This window comes from Diospyros lotus, chromosome 1 (assembly GCF_014633365.1).
Source record: "Diospyros lotus cultivar Yz01 chromosome 1, ASM1463336v1, whole genome shotgun sequence".
NCBI classification, from domain to species: domain Eukaryota; kingdom Viridiplantae; phylum Streptophyta; class Magnoliopsida; order Ericales; family Ebenaceae; genus Diospyros; species Diospyros lotus.
Window position 1 is genome coordinate 23705703 of NC_068338.1, and position 21985 is coordinate 23727687.

A 21985-nucleotide genomic window follows, 5' to 3' on the forward strand; every position below is an offset into this window, starting at 1 on the left:
GAGCGAGAGAGAGAAAGAGCAAGAGAGAAGGAGACTCACAGTGACAGTGGTGCGACAGTGTTGGCAGTAGTGAGGACCTTGTCGCCGACGGTAACGGTAGAGATGAGCGTGTCGAGGTAATAGGCGGCAACGTTGCGGCTAACCCAGATGGCGACGGTGGGGTTGGAGGAGCCAATGGCGAGGATCTGGTTGTTGGGCACGCTAACAACGACTCGCCGTCAGCGTCTTAGAGCCGGACATGGCTGATCTTCTGCACCTTCAGAAATGCCAAGCAACAGCGGTGGCGAAAGGGAGACAGAGAGGGTGAGAGAGTGGGTTTGGGGGTGAGAGAGTGGGTTAGGGTTTGGGGTGGGTTTATTTTTATTTTACTTGCTATTTTTCATCATAAATTAATAAAAAGAGAATTATAAATCATGTATAAATTATGTTATACCAATCATAAATAGAGAATTATAAATCAATGTATAAATTAATAAAAAGAGAATTATAAATCATGTATAAATTAATAAACAGAGAATTATAAAAAAATTAATTTTATGACTTCATTTTTTTGAGAAAATGATTTAGAATCGTGTATAAAATCAGAATAATAATGTATTTTATTTTTACCATTGAATTTCATGAAAAATGTAATACATTTTCTATGAAAAATAAATGCCAAGAAAATGACTAAATTCTATAGAAAATATTACCAATTAAATACCAAAAGATGAAAAAAAATATTATTTTCTAGGTAAAAAATTATACCAATCAAACAGCTTAAATTTCTAATGTTCAAGAATTCATTTTCTTACAATTCAATTCCCTGAAATTCAATTTCTTTCCACTCAAATTCTATCCTTACAATCAAACACACCCTTAGTGAAATATTTTTATTGAGTAGCTTTTACTCAAGTATGTTCTAGATACTTTTAGAGAGGAATGAGCTCGCTAGTCTGAGTTACAACAGAAACTCAAATGTAAGTGTTGAAGAATACAACACGAGGTTCACACATCTATCTAAATATGCCCTTAAGCTTATCTCTACTGAGAACTGAGAAGAAACATATTTGACACTTCATAAATAAGCTAGTAGCTAAAACTTCTTTAAAATATGATAGCCTTGACAAATTTCCCCAAGTATGAGACAGTGTGCCCTTGATATTGAGTGTTGTGCCAATGTACCATGTAAGCACGCCATATGCCATCTAAGACATCTTGGACTTAGTTTGGCTTCATTAAGCTATACACAGCTTGTGAACCATCGGGTTAGGATAGCCCCATGATTTGTCGGGCCAAGCTTGGCCCTATAAACTATTAGGCCGAACTCAACAATGCGAACCTTAGGGTAGGCTCGACCTCTCGAGCCAAACTTGGGCTTGCCAACCATTAGGTTAGGCTTAACCTTACTTCTTGTTAACCCAAGCTTAGCCTCTTGAGTTATCAGGCTAGGCTCGACCTCAGGGTAACCCATCTACATTAGAAACAGTCCTCCAACGCCTGTGATTCACAGTTAAAATCTTGGGACCACTAATGGCCCTCAAATGGGAAGCATGGTCGATCTTGGAAAACTGCCCATGACTAGTGGGCTCCCATCATGGACGATTGTGGGTGCCTCATTTTGGTGGACAACACATATGGAGATAGGGCATAAAAGAGAAGGACGCTAGTAAGTTCTTTAACTTTGTCTTCTTGCTTGGCACATATTGGCTTATGAATGTTTTTCCCAAGAGTCTTTATACACTAAAAGCCTCTTCCCAAAAGCGTGCATGCCTCGCCCCATATGACACGCTATCTTTTTTTTTTTTTTTTTTTAAGTAGGAATAATATTAAAAACAAAAAATGCCTAAGCGATTACAAACAAGGCTAAGGCATACCCCGGATCACAAAAAAATCAGGAGGGGATCAAAGCAACAATCACCCAGTAGACCAAACCAAAAGATAAAAGAGGAAAAAATAAAATATATACAAAAGTCAAAAGATATGCGTTTAAAACAGCCAAACAACAAAAAACAACTCCTCTGAATTACTCATAAAAGCATAATTGAAAAAAACACAGACCTAGAAAAGCAAGACAACATGAGAATAAAGCTCAACGATCATAGGCACTAGGCCTGAAAATACATTATCACACCAACCATTGTGGAAGGAGTTAAACTCTCAGAAGTCTCTAGATATGACGAAAGGCATGACTCTGCAAAGACGACCTGAACTGAACAGTCGACAAATAGGTCCAAACAACATATTGGATCTGATGCCCCATATCACGAGCTATCACCCTAGCTAATTTGCGCAGCATTCTCAATACTATTCAAGTAAATATTTTGAAATTGGTACTATATATTGTGGTGAGTAAATTTTTAAAAATATTATTATTTTAATCAGAACTAGATATAAATATATTTTTTGAATTCTAATTAATTAATGAGATAATAAATAGACATTTTTTTTACATGTACCTATAAATGAATCGATATATAAATTGATTTAGAAGGGTATTTGGAGACATAGGCAACATAAAGTTGCCTGACGCAGGCCTCATGGGCTGGGGGGGGACTCGGGGTGGGGTGCAAGGGGGGACGTGGGGCGATGTGTGCAGCAAGGAAGGAGTGTTGGGGTGAGGGTGGGGGTGGGGTCTGCATCGGGTAACATAAAGTTGCCTCACAGGGACAACATATCAATTTCGATATATATATATATATATAGTACCATTGCATGTCATAGTAGTAACATATTATAAGTAAATAAATTAAAATAGTACAATTACAATAAGTAAATAAAGAAAAAAAAATAACATTGTATTGACTCAGGCAACAACAAATGTAAACGTAGGACAGAGGAAGATTGGAAAGGCAACGTTTCACATTAATTAATCAGCGAATCTGAAATTGGAAGTAATCGTTTTTTCTGGTTTGAATCGGTTTGCAATACTCCGGGATGCCTCCTCCTCTCTCGTCTATCAAGTCGGGCGTCACAAACCACCAAAGATTCGAATTGTCGTCGGACACATTCGCCGGGAGTCTATGCAGAGCACTGGTCATTGCCGGCGTCGGCTTCTTCCTCATCTCCCTCTTCCTCGTCAGTCACAGCAATTATTCCGGCCAGTCCGAGTTATTATCCCCTTTGCAACGCATATGGGTCTCCTCGTATCAAGACGAGTCCGAATCCAGAACAAACATCAGCCACATTGTCTTCGGTCTCGTCGGCTCCGTGAACGGATGGCGGGATCGGCGGCCCTACATCGAAGCCTGGTGGCAGCCCAACGTGACGAGGGGATACCTCTACCTTGACGTGACGCCGCCGGAGGATCTCCTCCCGTGGCCGTCATCGTCGCCTCCGTTCCGGGTCTCCGAGGACAATTCAAAGATATTGGAGATCACGAAGCATGACGCAACCATGGTTAGGATTGCGCGGGGGCTTCTCGAGACCTTTCGAGAGGGAGACGAAGGCGTGAGATGGATCGTGATGGGGGACGACGACTCCATTTTTTTCCTGGAAAACATGGTGGAGGTTCTGTCCAAACATGATCACAACGAGTATGTTTACATCGGGGGCCATTCCGAGAGCATTTTGCCGAATGTGATTCACTCTTTCGATATGGGTTTTGGGGGCGCCGGGGTGGCCTTCAGCTACCCATTGGCGGCGGCGGTTGTGCCGAGATTGGACGATTGCATAAAGAGGTATCCGATGATATATGCGGCGGATCAAATGTGGCAGTCTTGCCTGGCTGATCTTGGCGTTTACCTCACTGCTCAAAAGGGCATTCATCAGGTGGTGTTCATTATTATCGATCCATGCATGAATGAATAAGCATGACTCGATCATATATAATTTGCATCTCTCTCTCTCTCTCTCTCTAAGCTAGTTCTTGATGGTTTAATTTTGATGCAGATTGATCTCCACGAGGACATATCAGGTCTCCTATCAGCGCACCCTCAAGCTCCACTCATCTCCCTCCACCACCCAGAGAAAGTATCGCCGTTCTTCCCCTTCTTGGACCGCCACCAATCCGTCAACCACCTCTTCAAGGCGGCGAAACTCGACCAGTCCCGGCTACTACAGCAGACCATCTGCTACGAGAGGAAGAGCAACTGGTCCATCTCGGTTTCGTGGGGCTACTCCGCCCACATCTACGAGTCTGTTTACCCCAAGAGCATTCTGCAGAAGCCGCTCGAGACGTTCATGCCGTGGGTGAAGGACGTGCCACCGCCCCTCTACGTCTTCAACACCCGCCTTCTCTCCACCGATCCCTGCCAAGCTCCCCATGTCTTCTTCTTTCACTCCATTGACAAAGTGGCCGGCAACCAGATTCTCTCCATCTATGGCCGGGCTGGGTCCCGGGGGTTGCCCGCTTGTCCGGTTACCGGCGGCCACTCGGCCGACCACATCTCCAAAATTCGCGTCTTCTCGTCGCCCGCAAAGCTTGAGGTTAGTTAGTGTCAACTATACTATCTCTCTTTCATAATTGAATTGGTTAGTTAGTGAAATTTATTTTGCCCACAACCTAAGAATTAATCATTCAAGACATTGACAGTATCATTACTAATTTTTCATATTATCATCATTGATTAGATTAATTCACTTCTAAGAACCCAAATTATAATGAAGGGAACTACACAAAACTCAAAAAAATATATCTAAATTCATTGTGAAACTAAAACACAAAACCCAAATTCACTGCCGCAACTACGTACGTTCCTGCTGACTACCAACCAAATTCACTGCTGCTGGAACCATATACTTACTTGGTCATGGGATGGAGTATTTATTTTTTCCCATTGAAGAGGGAAACTCTTAAGAACATAATTGATTTGGTGACGTACCTCAGTAGTTGTTGTGCAATAGAGTAGACATGTATTGATTGTGGTGGTGTGCTCCCTTGCATATTTGTTTGTATATATAGAAATTTAATTAATTAATTTAGACACCTAATTAAATTTTTAACCCACCGGGACAATTTCTAGATAACCAATTGATAACGCTTAATACACTTGATGAAATAGTCAAATTAAATAATTTTTATGTAATCCGAAAAACTTCCATTTTTCACGATAACCGTAAGATTATGAGTTCAAACCTTCTTAATATGCCTCTTAATATGTTAATATTTTTGGTATTCTCTATATATACCAAAAACAAAATTGCTTTTATATATGCAAGAAGAGGTGTCATATATATAAATATATATTTAACTTTCTTGGCCTTTTCTAATGCTGCAGGCTAACTCAAGAGAGTGCTGCGACATTGTGCGTTTAGATGGCAACATGGCAGAGCTAAAATACAGGGCTTGTGGGAAAGATGAAGTCGTTGCCTGACCCAATTAATTAATTAATTAATATTAATGTAATGTAACATCGTGTTCATTACTTATACTGAGTACGTGTCCACATAGCTATATTAATTCTTTTTCCAGATTTTGATTAATTAATAATAATGAGAAGTTTGAAGGCTTTGTTCAGTTTTATATCATGTTATAATAATAATAATAATAATAATAATCACATATATAGTTACGTTATATTAATTTTATGGGAGACAAGATTGAGACGATTCGAATATCCCAAATGATGTCAAATCTGATGGAATGGTTGAAAATTTTAAGTCATACTTTGAAGGGTAAATTATATATATACAGACCTTTTATAGTTTCGTTTAGTTTGATAGACACTTTTTATTTTAGGTTTTTATGGTTTTTTTAATAATAGTTTGTAAGATAAATATATTTTTGACCTAATGAAAGGGATTATTTTGAAAATAAATTATAAAGATTCCAAAAAAACTAAATTATTAAAACATGTCTCTAAAAATGACCCCGAATGATGTCAAAATAAAATTTGCCCTACTTTAAAGTTACAAGAAAATAAATATCTTGATGTGAATAGGTTCTATGTTTAAAATTATTAAATCTTTATCTAACATGGGTTTTAACCGATTTAGTCTAATTATAAAAGTTGCAAATAGATTTTTACGAAAAAAAATGAAAGGCGAAATGGAACCATAGATAAATTTTAAAGTAGATTGGTTGCTAAGGGTTTAATCAAAAAGAAAGTATAGATTTCTTTGATACTCTCTCTTTCTAATTACTTATATAACATCAATAAGGATGTCAAGTAGTTATTGTTTCTATTTATAGGATAAAAAGTCACCAAATTGATGTAAACCGGTCTTTTTAAATAGAGATTTATACGAAAAAAATTTATAATCAATTGAAGGATTTGTCATTCCTAGTCAAAAAATAAAATGTGTAAACTCATAAAATCCTTTTATGGTTTTAAACAAATACTCAAACACAACACACAAAAATTTGATAATATTACTATTTCTAATGGGTTTTCTATTAATGGCGTAGATAAATGTGCCTATATCAAAGTTTGATAATAACAATATACTTCTTTATTTGTATGTAGATGATACTCTTATTTTGATTATAATGTTAATATCAAATAAAGAATTTTTTGTCCAATAATGCTGACATGACAAATTTAGATCAAGCAAACATAATTTTAGGAACTAAATTGTTTAGAACTGAAAGTGTTATATTAACCTGTTATGGATATTTCCTGCACTAATTCTTATGGGCTGAATTCGACCTAGCAGGCCAGCCCAATCGGCCCAAGGCAGAGCTCATTAGAACAAGATCACACATCACTGAGATTCGAGCTCAAACCGCGAAACCAAGCGACACTTCCAACTCGCTGGCCTAACCAAGCGAGCTCTCAACAAATGTTTTCAAGTTCACTAGTCTAATTCTCCAGCTCGCATAACAACAAAGCCATGGAACAACCAGAGGTAGGGACCCACATATTTTATTAAAAGTAAACCAAATCCTTGGTAATACAGAGTCCACTCTCAATTTTATGCAATTGATAAAGACATTTTGTCCCTCGTAACTTTATCCTCCCATTTATGAATTTTATGTAAATTGTAAACACCTCACACTATAAATAGGGGTCGAAAACTATTATATAAAAGAGAACAACAAGAATAATATACTGTTACTCTGACGGAATAACCAGAAAACAGTTGTAGAATAGGTATCGTTCTAACCGAACCACATAAAAACTTCTCATGTATGTTCTACCCTGTTTCTCCTTTTTGCATTTTGGCTTATTTTTTCTTTGCAAGTCTACAAATCACGGTCGGCTAATTTTGAACGTCGACATATATAACCCTAGTCACGTTATGTTGAAACTTTATTAAAGATAAATTATGTTTTAGTTACTTATGATCCAAATTTTAACTTGTATAAAAATGTTGAAAATGTCATTTCACAACATAGATATTCTACTTATATTTGTGGAGCCAAAACCCAAATTTTGACCCGCGACTCACCTATCTAACTAGCTCAGCTCGAGATGTGACGGACCGTAGGTTTTCGAGAGAATGGGACAATTCTAGCCGAAAACGATGTGTTAATCGGGGACCTATTATGTTTCCTACATTTAAAAAAAAAAAAACATAGATATATTAAAATTATTGACTCTGAATGTATTATCAAATTATACTTGACTTGATACAGCATATATTGTAAACAAATTAAGTAGATATACTAGCGATTCTAGTACTAATAATTGGTTTGCACTAAAAATAATATTTAAATATTTAAAAGGAATAATAAAGTATGAAATTTATTTTTGTAGATTTTAAGTGTGTTAGAAGGGTTTAGGGTGTAATGATGCAAATTAGATTTTTAACTCAAATGAAACTAAATTTAGGAGTGGTTATGTATTTACATTAGATGGTGGTGTAATTGTTTGGAAGTTTATAAAGCAAATAATTTTATTTAGATCTACTATGAAGATAAATTTATTGCTCTTGATCTTATTTGTATAAAGTCTAATTACTAAAAAAAATTTGGTTGATACAACTTTAATTAGTAGACATATATACCTATTATTTCTTTTATGTGATGACCAAGCTTAGATTGCAAAAGCAAAATTCTAATATAAATAAAAAAAAAAAAAAGGACACATTAGGATCAAACACAATTTTATTAGAATTATTATCTCAAAGTGTAATATCCTTGAATTTTATTAGATTTAAAAAGAATTTGATAAATTCTTTAATAAAATGATTGAATAAGAATTGATTATTGAATCGTCAAAGAAAATGGGACTAAAGTCCATAAATTAATCATAGTAGACACTTTTAATTGGAGATCCCACAAATATGATTCAATGAGAATAAAATGAAAGTGTATGGTGAAAGTGATCAAACTTTGACAGTTTTAGAAAAAAGATTTATCTCTGAATGGGTTTAAGGAATCTTTTTTATTATGTTTGTTAAAATGAGTAAAATAAAATTATATTAAGATAATTTATCAGTAAGATATATACAATAGATAATTTATCCAAATGAGGAAAAGAGATAAATTTATTTAGAAAGTTCAAGTCAGATGTTTTATTTTTAAATAAATTTAACAAACATAATAAAAAATACTTTTATTCGGAATATTTGTTATATCTCACTTTTTTATGTCTATTTCTTGATTAACAAACACTGCCTTAATGAAAAGCAGGATGCATATAAACACAAACTTGACCAGAACTTTTTATATACCTTTACTATGTGTGTGGCACTTATTGAAGTATAAATCAAATAATAGAGTTAAAAGATTTATTCACTTTTATTCTTTCATATGAAAATTGTGCTTGCATTGATTAATCATAAGTTGACGTCGAAAGCTACCTACCTATTATTATGTAGTAAAAATGCTCCAAATTATTTTTTAATATTTTTTATTTTAGTAAAAAAAATAATCATGTGAGGTATTATTGAATATGATTATTTATTTATATATAATTTTATTTATTTTTTGTATTTATTTAATTTATCTTTTAATTATAAATTTTTTCGTAATACTTTTTTTACTTAGTCTATAAACTAATTAGTCAAACGAGTTAGGCCGCTTGTGGGTAGATTCAACTCATTCGCTTTTTAGCCCAGCTTGACATTACTCATTATTATAGCAAACGAGTCATGTCGGCTAGGTTCAAGGACATAAGGTCATACTAGGGCAAATGTATGTGATTATCGACTAACTCGATACGTACAACTCATTTGGCCTGTGGGCTAGCTTGTGGAACAACCCATTTGGCCTGTTTTAAGAAAAAAAAATTAAAAAAGAAACTTGAATAAGTCACATTATCTTTACAATAATTAAGTTTTGAAGTTATTATTATATTTAATATTTAATTATTTAGTCATTACTTATTAGAACATCATATACTAGTTTCAATAATATTACAATTGATTACAATAAATTTAAACTATACTGTATCAATTATGGGTTCAATTTAAGATCTTAAAAATATTATTTTGTAAACTCAAGGTTATTAGTTTAAATTATAGTTTCATTAATATTTAAATGATTTTATGTCATAAAATTTTTAAATTTAACTAAGAGAAGTTCAAACAAAAGATAAGATGACTCGTATCAAATAAGTCAAACACAATATTTTTTTAAGTCCTTAAATTCAAGTTGTTCTTTAGTCAACTTACTATCATTTATTTAATAACTAAAATAATATTTTTTATATGCATCAAATTGTATTTTTTGTGAACAACAAAAAATTAATTCTTTTATACATATATATATATTTCAATTCCAATCACTTCTATCATCAATCCTTTCAATATTTCTTCATTTTTTTCATTTCTTTCTTCAATACACAATTCAATTGCAGGGATTCAGGAATCACGTTGTATACAACACAATTATCTCCATTTGTTTCTTCAATTCTCTCAAATGCACAATAAATTGAATAGGGCAACTATTGGATTCCTTGTGAGGATTTCCTACAACTATATATGTGTGTGTTTTGTTGAAGTGAGCTCCACAACTCTCTTGCACCTTGCGACTTATATGGATGATGGATCACACACAAATTAAAAGTTAAAATGAATAAAAGAAGAAAAGGAATTAACAAAATGATAAGGCGCATGCAAATGTTGACGTTGAAAACCTACTACAATTCCCTTATATCACTCGCTATCTTGCTATCTTTCTTTCTAACTTTATACTCTAGTATTTTGTTACCTTTGATTATTTTAATTGCTCTATATTATTTATATTTCTTCTTACTCTCAAATCCAAAGTCTTTAATTATTTGATTAATATATTTTTGTTACAAAACATTTAGTCACTATCATGTCTAGCCTTTATTGATTCTAAAAACAACAACAACAATATATCTAGCTTTTATCCCACTGTGGGGTCGGCTACATGAATTTTAGACTTCATGTATTTATGTCTTTTGTCATGTCTTCATTTAGGCCCATACACTTCATATCAAACTTTAATGTCTCTTCCAAAGTCTTCTTAGTCTACCTCTACCTCTTTTTTTGACTAATTAATCTATTTCATCAACTCTTCACATGAACGTCTCTTGGTCTTCTTCTCACATGATCAAACCATCTTAATTTAGTTTCTCTCATCTTCTTCTCGATTGGCACTACTCTTACCTTATTATGAATAACCTCATTTCTAATTTATCTTTTCTTGTATAGCCGCACATTCATCTTAGTATCCTCATCTCCGCTACGCTTGTATTTTGTTCATACTGGTATTTGACTGCCCAACATACAATAAAACTGATATTATAGCTGTCCTATAGAATTTTTATTTTCAATTTTAATATGATTTTATCATCACATAACACCCTTAATGCATTTCTCCATTTTAGCCAACCTACCTTAATTCTATGCGTGACATCCTCGTGAATTTCTCCATATTTTTGAATCACTAATCCAAATATCAAAAATGGTCCATCCCTAAAGTCATAGTCACTAAATTTTTTTGGCAGCGGATTCATCACCAATTTAGCGACGAAAATATTTCCTTCGCTAAATGTAATTTTTTAAATTTAGCGACGAAAATTTTCATAGCTATTTTTTAAAAAAAATATATAAAAAAAATAAGAAATTAATTTAGTGACTAAATATTCCCTCGCTATTTTTAAAATTTTTTAAAGAATTTATTTTAAATTTCTATATCTAAAATATGTTTTTATTTTTATTTTTTAAAAAAAAAATCTGTAGCTAAAATATATTAAAAATTAACAAAAATTATTTTAGCGACGAAAAATATTCTATAGCTAAAACATATTAAAAATTAGAAAATTAAAAAATTAAAAAAATAAATAAAAATTAAAAAAATAAATTAAAAATAATTAAAAATAATTAAAAATAAAAAATATTTTCGTTATGTTATAAAAAATATATTTTGTTTTTAATTAAAAAATATGATCAAGTAAAGAAGGATAAGCTATAGGTTTGTGGTTACAAAAATAATACATTCTACTAGTTAATATCTATGTTACACGGAAACACCTCATAGGTGTCGTTTTCCCGTTTCCAAAACGTTTCGGAAACATTTTCTATTCCCGTTTCGGACCCTATTTATGCCTATTTTTTTAGAAAAACGTCTGTTTCCACGTTTCCGTGCAACATAAGTTAGTATTTCAAATTTCAAAATTAAATATGTTATTTGAAGTCAAGAACCTATATAGAAGATAACTTTAACAAACAAACTTCTCAACTAAACATAGCAAAATGGAACAAGAACATAACACAACACTAAAGATTGAATCAAAAGAACAAACCATAATATTGAATTTACCCAAACAGTACACAACACTAAAGATTGAATCAAACCTCAAAAGATTTTCAAAGTGTCCCAATGACAATTAAGAAAGGTGAGCGACCAAGTCACCCAGTGAGAGTAAGAGAGTGAGCAAGCCATAGATGCGACCTCCCCAGCAATTAACCAAGAGGTAAGGGCTACCGGCAAGTGAGCAAGCCAGAGGCGAAGGCGAGGGCGAGGGCGAGGTAGCAAGCGAGAGGCTAGATGGATGGCAAGGGCGAGTCGCAATGAGAATGAGAGAATGAGCAAGCGAGAGGCGAAGACGAGGCAGCGAGCGAGAGGCTAGATCGAGGGCGAGTGTGAAGGTGAGGGCAAGGCAGCGAACGAGAGAGAGGCAAAGAGAGAGAAAGAGGCGAGAGAGCCAAAGAGAATGAGAGAAGAAGAAGGGGGAAAGGAAGAAAGGATTGAGAATAATATCATTTAAAATAAAAATAATAAATTATGATAAAAATAATATCATTTAAAATTATGATATGTGACAAAAATAATTTAAATTATAACAATTATTAAATAATTCAAATAATAATTTATTTTAATCATCTAAAATGTGATAATAAAATAATTTAAATTATTACATTTCAAATTAATATTTATTTAAAAATATAATTATATTATAAATCTAATCATTATAATAAATTATTTTAATATTGGATTATTTATTATTAGTTTGTTGCATCAAATAATTAATTTTTATTTATAAATAAGAATTACATTAAATGAAGATCACAGAACATCTACAGATTATGGAATAGACCTCAAGTTTCACAAAAAAATAATGAGGTAAAACTTTTCAACAACGAATGTAAAACTAAACACTGGACAAAGAATAAATTTTAAAAACTAGCAATATACGACTGTCATACAAAGAGATCAAGCGATGATTAACAAAACAATGAAGAGTCCGACGCACGAAGACGAGCATTGAGAGAGTTTAGAAATGATTTTGATAATACTTTCATAAAAAATAAGGAGATATTTCATGAATTTATTTTAAAAATAATTTCTTTCTAATAAAAAATGCATGTTCAAGTTAAGTTTTAATAATCAATATTATATGTTAAATTTACACTATTGTTGTTAAGATATAATAATAAATTTTTTTATGCTAGATAATGTCTCAATCAAAATGCAAGAGAGTGTCTTTTGGTGTCTCCGAGAGACTTGCAAAGAAAAAAATAAGTTTAAGGCGCAAATGAGATCACCTGCAAAACTTTTGATGCATAAGTCAGTTTTGTGTTAAAAGAGAAATTATAATTCAACTAAAATTGTAAGCACATCTTGTACAGATTTAATAAATATTACCAATAATTATTATGCATTTGATATATTTTTTTATTTTATGTACATGAAATATATTAATTGATATATTTAGAATTTAACAATATTATTGTTTTTAAACTTAATATATTTATTTAAATTAAAAAATTTAAATTTTATAAATTATTTTTTATATTCATTTCATGTTTAAATGTATATTTAATATTTTAAATATATTTATACATTAATATATTTAATTTTTATATAATTTAAATATTTACATATTTATATATTCCTTTCAAGTTTAAATATTTATAAATTAATTGACTAAAAAATAAAAAAATAAAAGGAAAATTAAAAGTAGCGACGAATTGAATATTCCATTGCTAAATCAGTGACAAATTCTCCAAATCCGTCGCTAAAATTAATTTTGTAAATTTTTTTATTTTTTTCTTATTTAAACAAATATTAAAATTAATTTTTTATTTTTAATTTTTGCTACGAATTATTATTTCCATCGCTAAAATTAGCAAGGGATACAAAAATCTAATGCTAAATTTTAATAATAATAAAAATAAAATATAATTTTTATTTAGCAACATACTTCATTTTCGTAGCTAATTAATTTTTCATTTTTTATTTTTATTTTTTATTTAAATAAATATTAAATTAATTTTTTTTTATTTTAAATTTTTGCAACAGATTATTAAATCTGTCACAAAAAATAGTGACGAAAAGGTGTTTTCGTTGCTAAGTTTTAATAAGGGAAAAAATAAAATAAAATTTTTATTTAGCGACGAAATTTGTTTTTCATCACTAAAATTTGCTACAAAAACACCATTCCGTCGCTAAAATTAGCGACGGAAAGCAAATTACATCACTAAATAAATATTTTATTTTATTTTTTACCCTTATTAAAGCTTAGCGACGGAAACACCTTTCCATTACTAATTTTTGCGACGAATTTAATAATTCGTCCTTAAAAATTCAAGAACTTTTTCTTTTTTAATTTTCTTAATGATTTTAATGACGGAATTTTGTTTCGTCACTAATTTGCGTCGCTAATTTTACAAAAAAAAAAAAAAAATCGTCATCTATCACTATTCTGTCGCAAAATAGCGATGAACATTTCCGTCGCTAAATTTTGAATTTCTTATAGTACGCTACAGTGGAAACAAGTTATTGGATTTGTACTACCATGTAGACAATTCTTGACAAATGTTCAAACTGTAACGACCCAAGTCGGGTCTATGGAGTTTAAGGTATAATTCGATGATAATTTATTTTTGATGTATTATATTTGGGTGGCATTAAGATTTTTAAAGATGGGGAAGGTATTTTTTTTTTTATGTGGGTCTAAGTATTCTAATATTTGATGATAAATTGTTCTGATGGCATGAAAATTAATTTTGGATTAGTGTAAAATTTCTTTTGGTTCATGGGATCATGAATTTAAATAAATAGGCCACAATCAATTAGTTAATGAGTTCATGGGCTATTAGGTGGGCTATATAATTGTTGGGTTGGGCTTGGGCCCAATGGTAAAGGAAATTTAAATTTTATTATATGGATAGAAAAAAAGAAAATTAAAATAAAAAAAGTGTCAAATGTCAAAAATGCCCTAAAAAGCTTGTCTGTTATCAGATAAAATGAAGGGCAATTAGGTCTTTATGAAGGCTGGCGTGCAGACCTACTGCTACAGCCTACCCTTTTCTTTTGGGCACTATAGTCTACTTCCATTTTAGTGTCGATTCGCATATCCCCTTTTGTCTTCCCACTGTTCCATTGCTCTTCGTCTTCACCTCCTACATGTTCTTTTCTTCTTCTCTGTTCTTGTTGTTGCTGCTGCTTGTGGCTGCTTCCTTATGCTTCATGTGGCCGATTGGGCTTTTGTTACGGGTGCTTCATTTTGATTTCTCCATTCCATGCAAGTCCCTTTCGATCTCTTCTTCATCTTGCACAGCTCTCTGTTGGGTTTTCCTCGTTGCCTTACAGTGAGATATATATATATATTCATATATCCATCGTGCTGGGGGTGTGTGTACTTTCCTCTATTATGGTTATTGAATCTTCAAATCTTGAACTCTTGCGGTCTCATTGATGTCTCGTTTGTGGGGTTTGATATCCATCCCCACTTTCCCTTCATGAATGGCATTTTCTTGTCTCAAGGAAGGATACAGAAACTCAATCATGTGTATCTAACAAAGTTGTATATATATATATGTATACATTACATTTGAATGAGAAGCTACTCATTCGGATGGTTCCCTCATAAGCACTCAAGCCCATCCGAATAGGCTCTTGGCCATCCGAATGGTAGACACAGAAGTCCAAATGCATATCTGAATAGGCCTAAACACATCTGAATACCTTCATTAAATTCTAGCCAAAGTTGTGATATATTTTTGAGCTCATCTGAATATGCAAATGCTCCATCCGGATGTCCCCTCTATGAAAATAAAGCCTCATTCGAATGAGTTCCTCCCACATCCGGATACATTTCATATAATTTGATTCATTCGTTCTTATTTTTGTCTAAATATCCGGATGTTATAGTATTACGTCTGAATGCCATTTTTTTGTTCTAGTGTATAGCTCCATCCGAATGGGTCTTAATTAGGTCATTCGAATATTGCATTCACAATTTTATAAATCTTTCCGAATGTGCAAATAAACCATCAGAATACACCTATGCTCATTCGGCTATTACTTTCATGTATACATAAAGCCATTCGAGCATGTCTATACTCATCCGAATATCTCCTTGGAATGATATCCGATTTAAGATCCATTTGATGCATTGGAAAATAGACTACATAAGCTTCAATTCAATGTATTATTCGAATAATTTGGTTACGTTTTGAGCCCGTAACAACTCGATTAATTTCTGCCAAGAAATTCGTAGCTTACTATTTTCGTGTAATCTGACCATATGGTATTCTTTGGCCTATAACTTTCTGTTCCCATCTCTGACTTGAGATCCGTTTGTTGGGATGTAAACTAGACATTTTTGGCTTCGTTTTAATATATTACCCGCGTTATTTGGCTTCATATTGAGTCCGTAATGGCCCCGTCAATCTTGACCAAAAATCTAGAATTTTACTATTTTGAATTTCGCATTGTTGTAGTTTTTGTGGAATAACTTTCGATAAATAATTCTGAGTGTGAATCCATTTGTTGTTCCCAAGACTAGAGTTCTTGAACTTAAATTTCAAAATTTTGTTTGGGGCAATTGATCAAATATGGAACCCGAGTCAGTCCTTTGAAATCACCCAAAAAAATCTAAAAATTTAAGGAATCCTTGATATATAATTATTTTTGGGTTTCTCATTCTTTCTTATGATTGAGTTATGAGCATGAATGAAAGTAAATGCATACTGACTAGTTAAATGAATTTAAGGAAATTATATGATGGAAAAATAGTATTTAAATCTATAATACTTCTCAAAAGGTGAATCAAGACTTAACCATAAATAACATCTCTCAAAATTATTTCGGTGATATAAGTGGTGTTACAAATTGCAACATGAATGTGGTAAATATTATAAAATTAGATATGCTGGATTTATCTGATGATGGTGAGAGACCCAGTATGGGTGAATGGTATTGAAAGTATTTATATTGGGAAAACAAGGATTTAAATGCATGTGGTTGGCAAATGCATACATGTGCATGATATATATATATCTTGCGCACATATTATTTTGCGCAGAGGAAAATGGTACCCTAGAGCACCTGGCACGAGATGAGATGGTTATAACTCGACAAGTTGACTCCATATTTATTTGTGACATTCTACATACATAATGCACTTTTGCATGTGTTGATTGATGGCTTGCAAGCCTATGAGAATTGATACTGACATTAAATTTATATGAACATTTTTTTTTAAGTAAAAGAGATATGTATAGATATAACTAAAATGTCTGTACAATACACAAACTAGGGCATACCCTAGAGAACATAATTAAATAAGCGAAAATAGATACTCAAGATCCACACACGATAGGATCAAAACAACCTAAAAGGAACATAAATGAGGTACATGGAATAGAAAAAGGAACAACTCCAGATAAGATCAAAGTTTGAGGCGAAAGACACTCCAAAGCACGCCATTGTGGTCGAAGAGAATACCAGGAACAAACAGCAAACCTGAAGGCATGCACGAAGGAGTTGTAAGCACCCCCGCCCGGATATCCCAACCACCCAGACTACTCGAACGGGAGCACTTACGGAAGGAGAAAGAATGAAATACAAGACAAAAACTACCCTGGCATACATAAACAAAAATTAAAACAACGGAAGCAAAGCTATATACATGCATGCACTACGGGAACACCGCTAGCACAGCCGTCACAAGATAAATAAATAAATATAGACTGCTATGCCGACATACACGAGACTCGAGGAATAACCCGGTGGCTGCACTCCCACCCTGCAATTAAAACACAAAACAAAACACAATAAAAATTTTATATTTTTTTCTTTATTTAGGTGAGAGGTTTATACTCGTCAGTGTACGAGTGCAGTTGTAGTCCAAACTTAAATTTATATTTTCTGAATGAGTCCAGGTCGTCCACTGAGAAATTTATTTATGGCAAAATAAAAAGAATGTCACACAAGCACACACGCATTTGGACAAATTGACAACAAGGTTTTTTATGGTTTTTTAAACAACAGCTACTAGGAAATAAATTAAGGCAGTAATTGAAATAAATACTTTAAGTGAGAATATAAAATTGGATAGTACTTGAGTTAAGACAATTTCAGTGCCAACCCGTTGATTCCCAAATTTTAGCATAAAAGATTAGCAACATTAATTTAATTTCAGATATGAGGGTTTGTTATTAAATGCAATTAGAGATGATGATAGTTCTAGGTTAAGCAATCCCCATACATGATATGCGGGATTCTAATTTAAGCAACCACCATAAATCCAATTGCAATTAATACACAAAACAACTAAATTAATCATCCGGGTTTGGGTATGATAGCGTTTCCAGTTCTAGTAACTCTCATACATGGCATGAAAGCTCTAAGTTAGACTTACGCTCCAATCCAAACCTAGTGATTTCTCAATAATTAAGATACACTCATACTGAAATTTAAATTAATGTTACTTATTTAAAGCGTAGCTTTCTTTGGGAATCATTGGGGTTGGACACTGTCCTTGTCTTAACCCAAGATTAGATTTAGCTACTCATTTTCATTTAAAAGCTAATTGACATGAATTTAAACGACGTAGTTTAAATAACAAAATTTAAATGACAAGAAATTTAAAAGCATAAACTAACCGTCCATTTAGGCAGTGAATAATTAAATGACAAGAATTAAAATTGCAGAAATTTAAAGGCACAAATTAACCGGCCATTTAGGCGGTGAATAATAAAGTAATAATAAATGACATAAGAATTTAAAAGAAGAAAGGAAGGAAGTAAGATCACAAGAGAGAATACTAAAGAAAAGGGGAAAGAGCAAGAACAATTCTCAAAGAGAGAATTATAAGGAAACAACTAAACTTTGATTCAAGAATAATAATCACACTTACAAATGCAATCAAGTGAGCTATTTATAGGCCACAAGATGCAATACAAACCACACAATTTCAATTATTCAATTAGACATAATTATATCTAATGGGCACTCACACACTTAAAGTTAAATGGATTTTAGCTATAATACACACCTAATATTAAATGGATTTTAGCTAAAATACATACCTAATAAAGCACTCATAAAGTTAAATAGATTTTAGCTATAATATCCACCTAATAGTTAAATGGATTTTAGCTAAAAAACACACATAATAAAGCTCTCACATAAAAAATAAAAATAGATTTCTATAAATTGATTTTTTAATCTTCATTAGGATTAAAAATAATCCTTGAGCTTTCTCCAAATAATATCTTCCATGGGTTGCTCAAATTAGGCTTTAATTCTTCATGGGCTTGAATTCTTCATGGACTTTAATTTTTCATGGGCTTGATTTCTTCATGGGTTTGATTTCTTCATGGACTTGAATTCTTCATGGACTTGAATTCTTCATGCCTAAAAATAATTTAATGTTATTAATAAATTATATATTATATATATGTATTACACATGGCACATATATATATTATATTATATTATATATATATATATATTACATGCATGGATATAATGATGTATATGTATTATATATAATTTTATATATTATTATTATTTACTTTAGAATTTCATTTCATTCATCTTTCAATTTAAAGTTGCATATAACCATAAAATATATATTAATATCTAATTTAAGCCATTTTTAAGATCAAAAGAAGGGTATAATTATAACAAAATTTTTACAAAATTAACCACTAATCATACCCCCCAACTTAAACATTGCTAGTCCCTTAGCAATCAGACTATACACATGCCAAGCTTTAATAACTGTATGAATGTAAAAATTTCAAATTCGAAACCGAAATGCATAAAATTAAATAAATAATTTAGCATTCTAAATCAGATTTTTGGTTAAAGGTCATACAATCTCAGGAATGGAAATTAGGATAACCAACACACAGACTTACTCCCTCGAAGTTTTGACTTCAAATCTTACTATGGATTTTCTCTCCAATAAAAAGGATTCCTCGAGTGTACACACAAGGGGATGCACCGTTATAAGAGTAAATGGAGAACAAGTTCAAAACTCGGTGCCATCCCAAATACAAGAAACGTATTTTCATGAAAAAAAGGAAATTGACATAGCTTCATGATTGGAATAATGCTCTAGATGAGTAACTTCTGAATTTAAACATGATTCCCTACTCCAAACTCGAATTCTGAGATCACATGATTTATAGCATCAAAAGGGACCAGACTGGGTTGTAATGGGGCTATAAGGTTAATACGGGTTGTCAAAGAAAAGGTAGAGTGTGCAAAGGGTGTGTCGGGAATTTTTTTTTTTTTACCATTTATTTTGAAACAGTTATACTGAATAGCTAAGAGAATTTGCCCCCTTTTTTTTTCTTTTTTTTTTCTCTTTAAATATGAAAATAGATAAACAGACTAATTCCCAAAATCACACCAGGTTGGATAAAATTCATATGGTTATGGGTTAAACGAGGGTGACGAAAGAAATTATACTACAAATGGCTCAAATGGGATAGCAAATGAGGTTAATGTAAAGAAAGAAAAAAAAAAGTTAATAGGCCCAAAATGAAAGAAATTGATCCCTCTATCATGCTTCTACAAAACGATGATACTCAGTCATCTAATTCAGAGTTTGAAACCAGTCAAACTTATCCGTTATCATACTAGACATTCAAAGCAAATTGATGTTTTGAAGCCATTGAAAAGATAAGATAAACAATAAAGCATATTTAGAGTAAGTGTTATTTCACTCAGAATTAACGGTTATTAGGCTCAAACACTCACTTGGGTAATAGTCTCCACTTCTGTTGAGAGATCATACAGTGTACTAATCAGCTAATTACTGTTACCTTTGACTTTATGACCGATAACCAATTTTTAAATTTTGAATCCCCGATGAATGCAAATTACTTATTCTAATGCATATACGTTTTCAAATAAGAAATCAATGCATTCATGTTTTATATTACAAACTTAACCGGCCATCAATGCATAACTTCAAAGCTTTAGGAATAGCATTATTTAACACATAATTTTTTTTTTTTTAAATAAGAGCAGATAAAGATAATCAATTCACACAAGACTACAAACTATCAATAGCAAACTCACAGTTAAATATGAACCAGATAATTCATAACTAAACCTTACACCCCCCCAACTTGAATTGCAGTAATAAATTAGGGTTGTTAGGAATACCTGTAACTCCACAAGTCCATAGATTTGCTGTGAACTGCTAAAACTTAAACAACAAATGAACATACCATATAGATATATATTTATATTTTCACACCAAAAAAAAAAATTTCATGCAAGTCATAAGATAAAAAAAAATGCGTCTCAAGAGTACAAAAAGTACTTCTTACTCAGCCATCTTATCAAAGACTTTACCCAACAACATTCCACAGTTTTTTTTTTTTTTTTTTTAAGAACACAACCAAGAAAAATCCTGCAAGTTGTATAATAACTAGATGCGTCTCAAGAGTACAAAAAGTACTCCTTACTCAGCCATCTTAATAAAGAGCATTTCTCACAGTGATAAATCTAAATTAATCGGACCCCTTTGGCGCTTGTTACTAATTGCCTTAGACCAGTCTATCCGAGGCTCATGAGGATCGTACTGTGGAACATAAACGTGTAATTTCTCTAGCAGCTTATCAATGGTGGATGCAGAAATGAGAATCTTTCTTACTGAACGAGAAATGAACTGTTGGTCCACAGCCTGATCAAGAAAAGAGAGTAACCCATCGAAAAAATGGTTAATATTTAAAAGTCCAATGGGTTTGGTATGGAGATTACTATTGGCCCAAGAGATTATACAAAAGATTTCTTCAAGTGTTCCAAAACCTCCTGGTAAAGCAATGAAGGCATCTGACTGATAAATCTTACAAGCCATGCGCTCAGACATAGAAGTCGTTTCTATAAGTTGACCGCGTGTAATCCCAGAAATATGTGGTTCAGCTAAAGGGATTGGCATTACACCTACCACAGATGAATTTTCAAGATGTACAACTTGTGAAACATAACCATTCAATCCACGACTTCCCCCTCCATATATCAAATTAATTTTTTTCTCTCCTAATTTTTTACCAAGTTCGCTCGCTGCAAGTGCATAACAAATATCGCTCTCAAGTTGAGAGCCACAAAGTACACATATGGTATTGATTCGACGAACTAATTGGCCTTCCATGTTTGTTCCTTTTGTATGTCCTGAAAAGAAGTTTGGCGATCAAAAGTAGCTATACAACAATTCAACAAGAAATAAATACAAACAAAAATCATGCGTATGTATAAGTAGTTGTGATGGTGGCTCACATCTTCCTCTGGTTTTACGTCCAGAAACGGCTTAAACACTTTTTATGAAGCGGGGATAAGCTTCCCATCCAATTTTCTTATAGATTGACAAACAGGGTCGTTTTTAGTCAGATTCCCAAGACTATAGAGTTGGTGGTCACTTCTGAACTGGATCCATAAAGCAAGAAGTTCTCT

General features: G+C 32.4%; 1 protein-coding gene across 1 annotated transcript; it reads left to right on the forward strand.

Moving 5' to 3' along the window:
- The first annotated feature begins 2890 nt into the window (after positions 1 to 2890).
- Positions 2891 to 5294, forward strand: LOC127811256 (uncharacterized). The gene is made up of 3 exons (XM_052350999.1): positions 2891 to 3750; positions 3871 to 4407; positions 5199 to 5294. The coding sequence occupies exons 1-3, from the start codon at positions 2917 to 2919 to the stop codon at positions 5292 to 5294; spliced, it is 1467 nt and encodes a 488-aa protein (XP_052206959.1). The 5' UTR covers positions 2891 to 2916.
- Positions 5295 to 21985: the final 16691 nt, after the last annotated feature.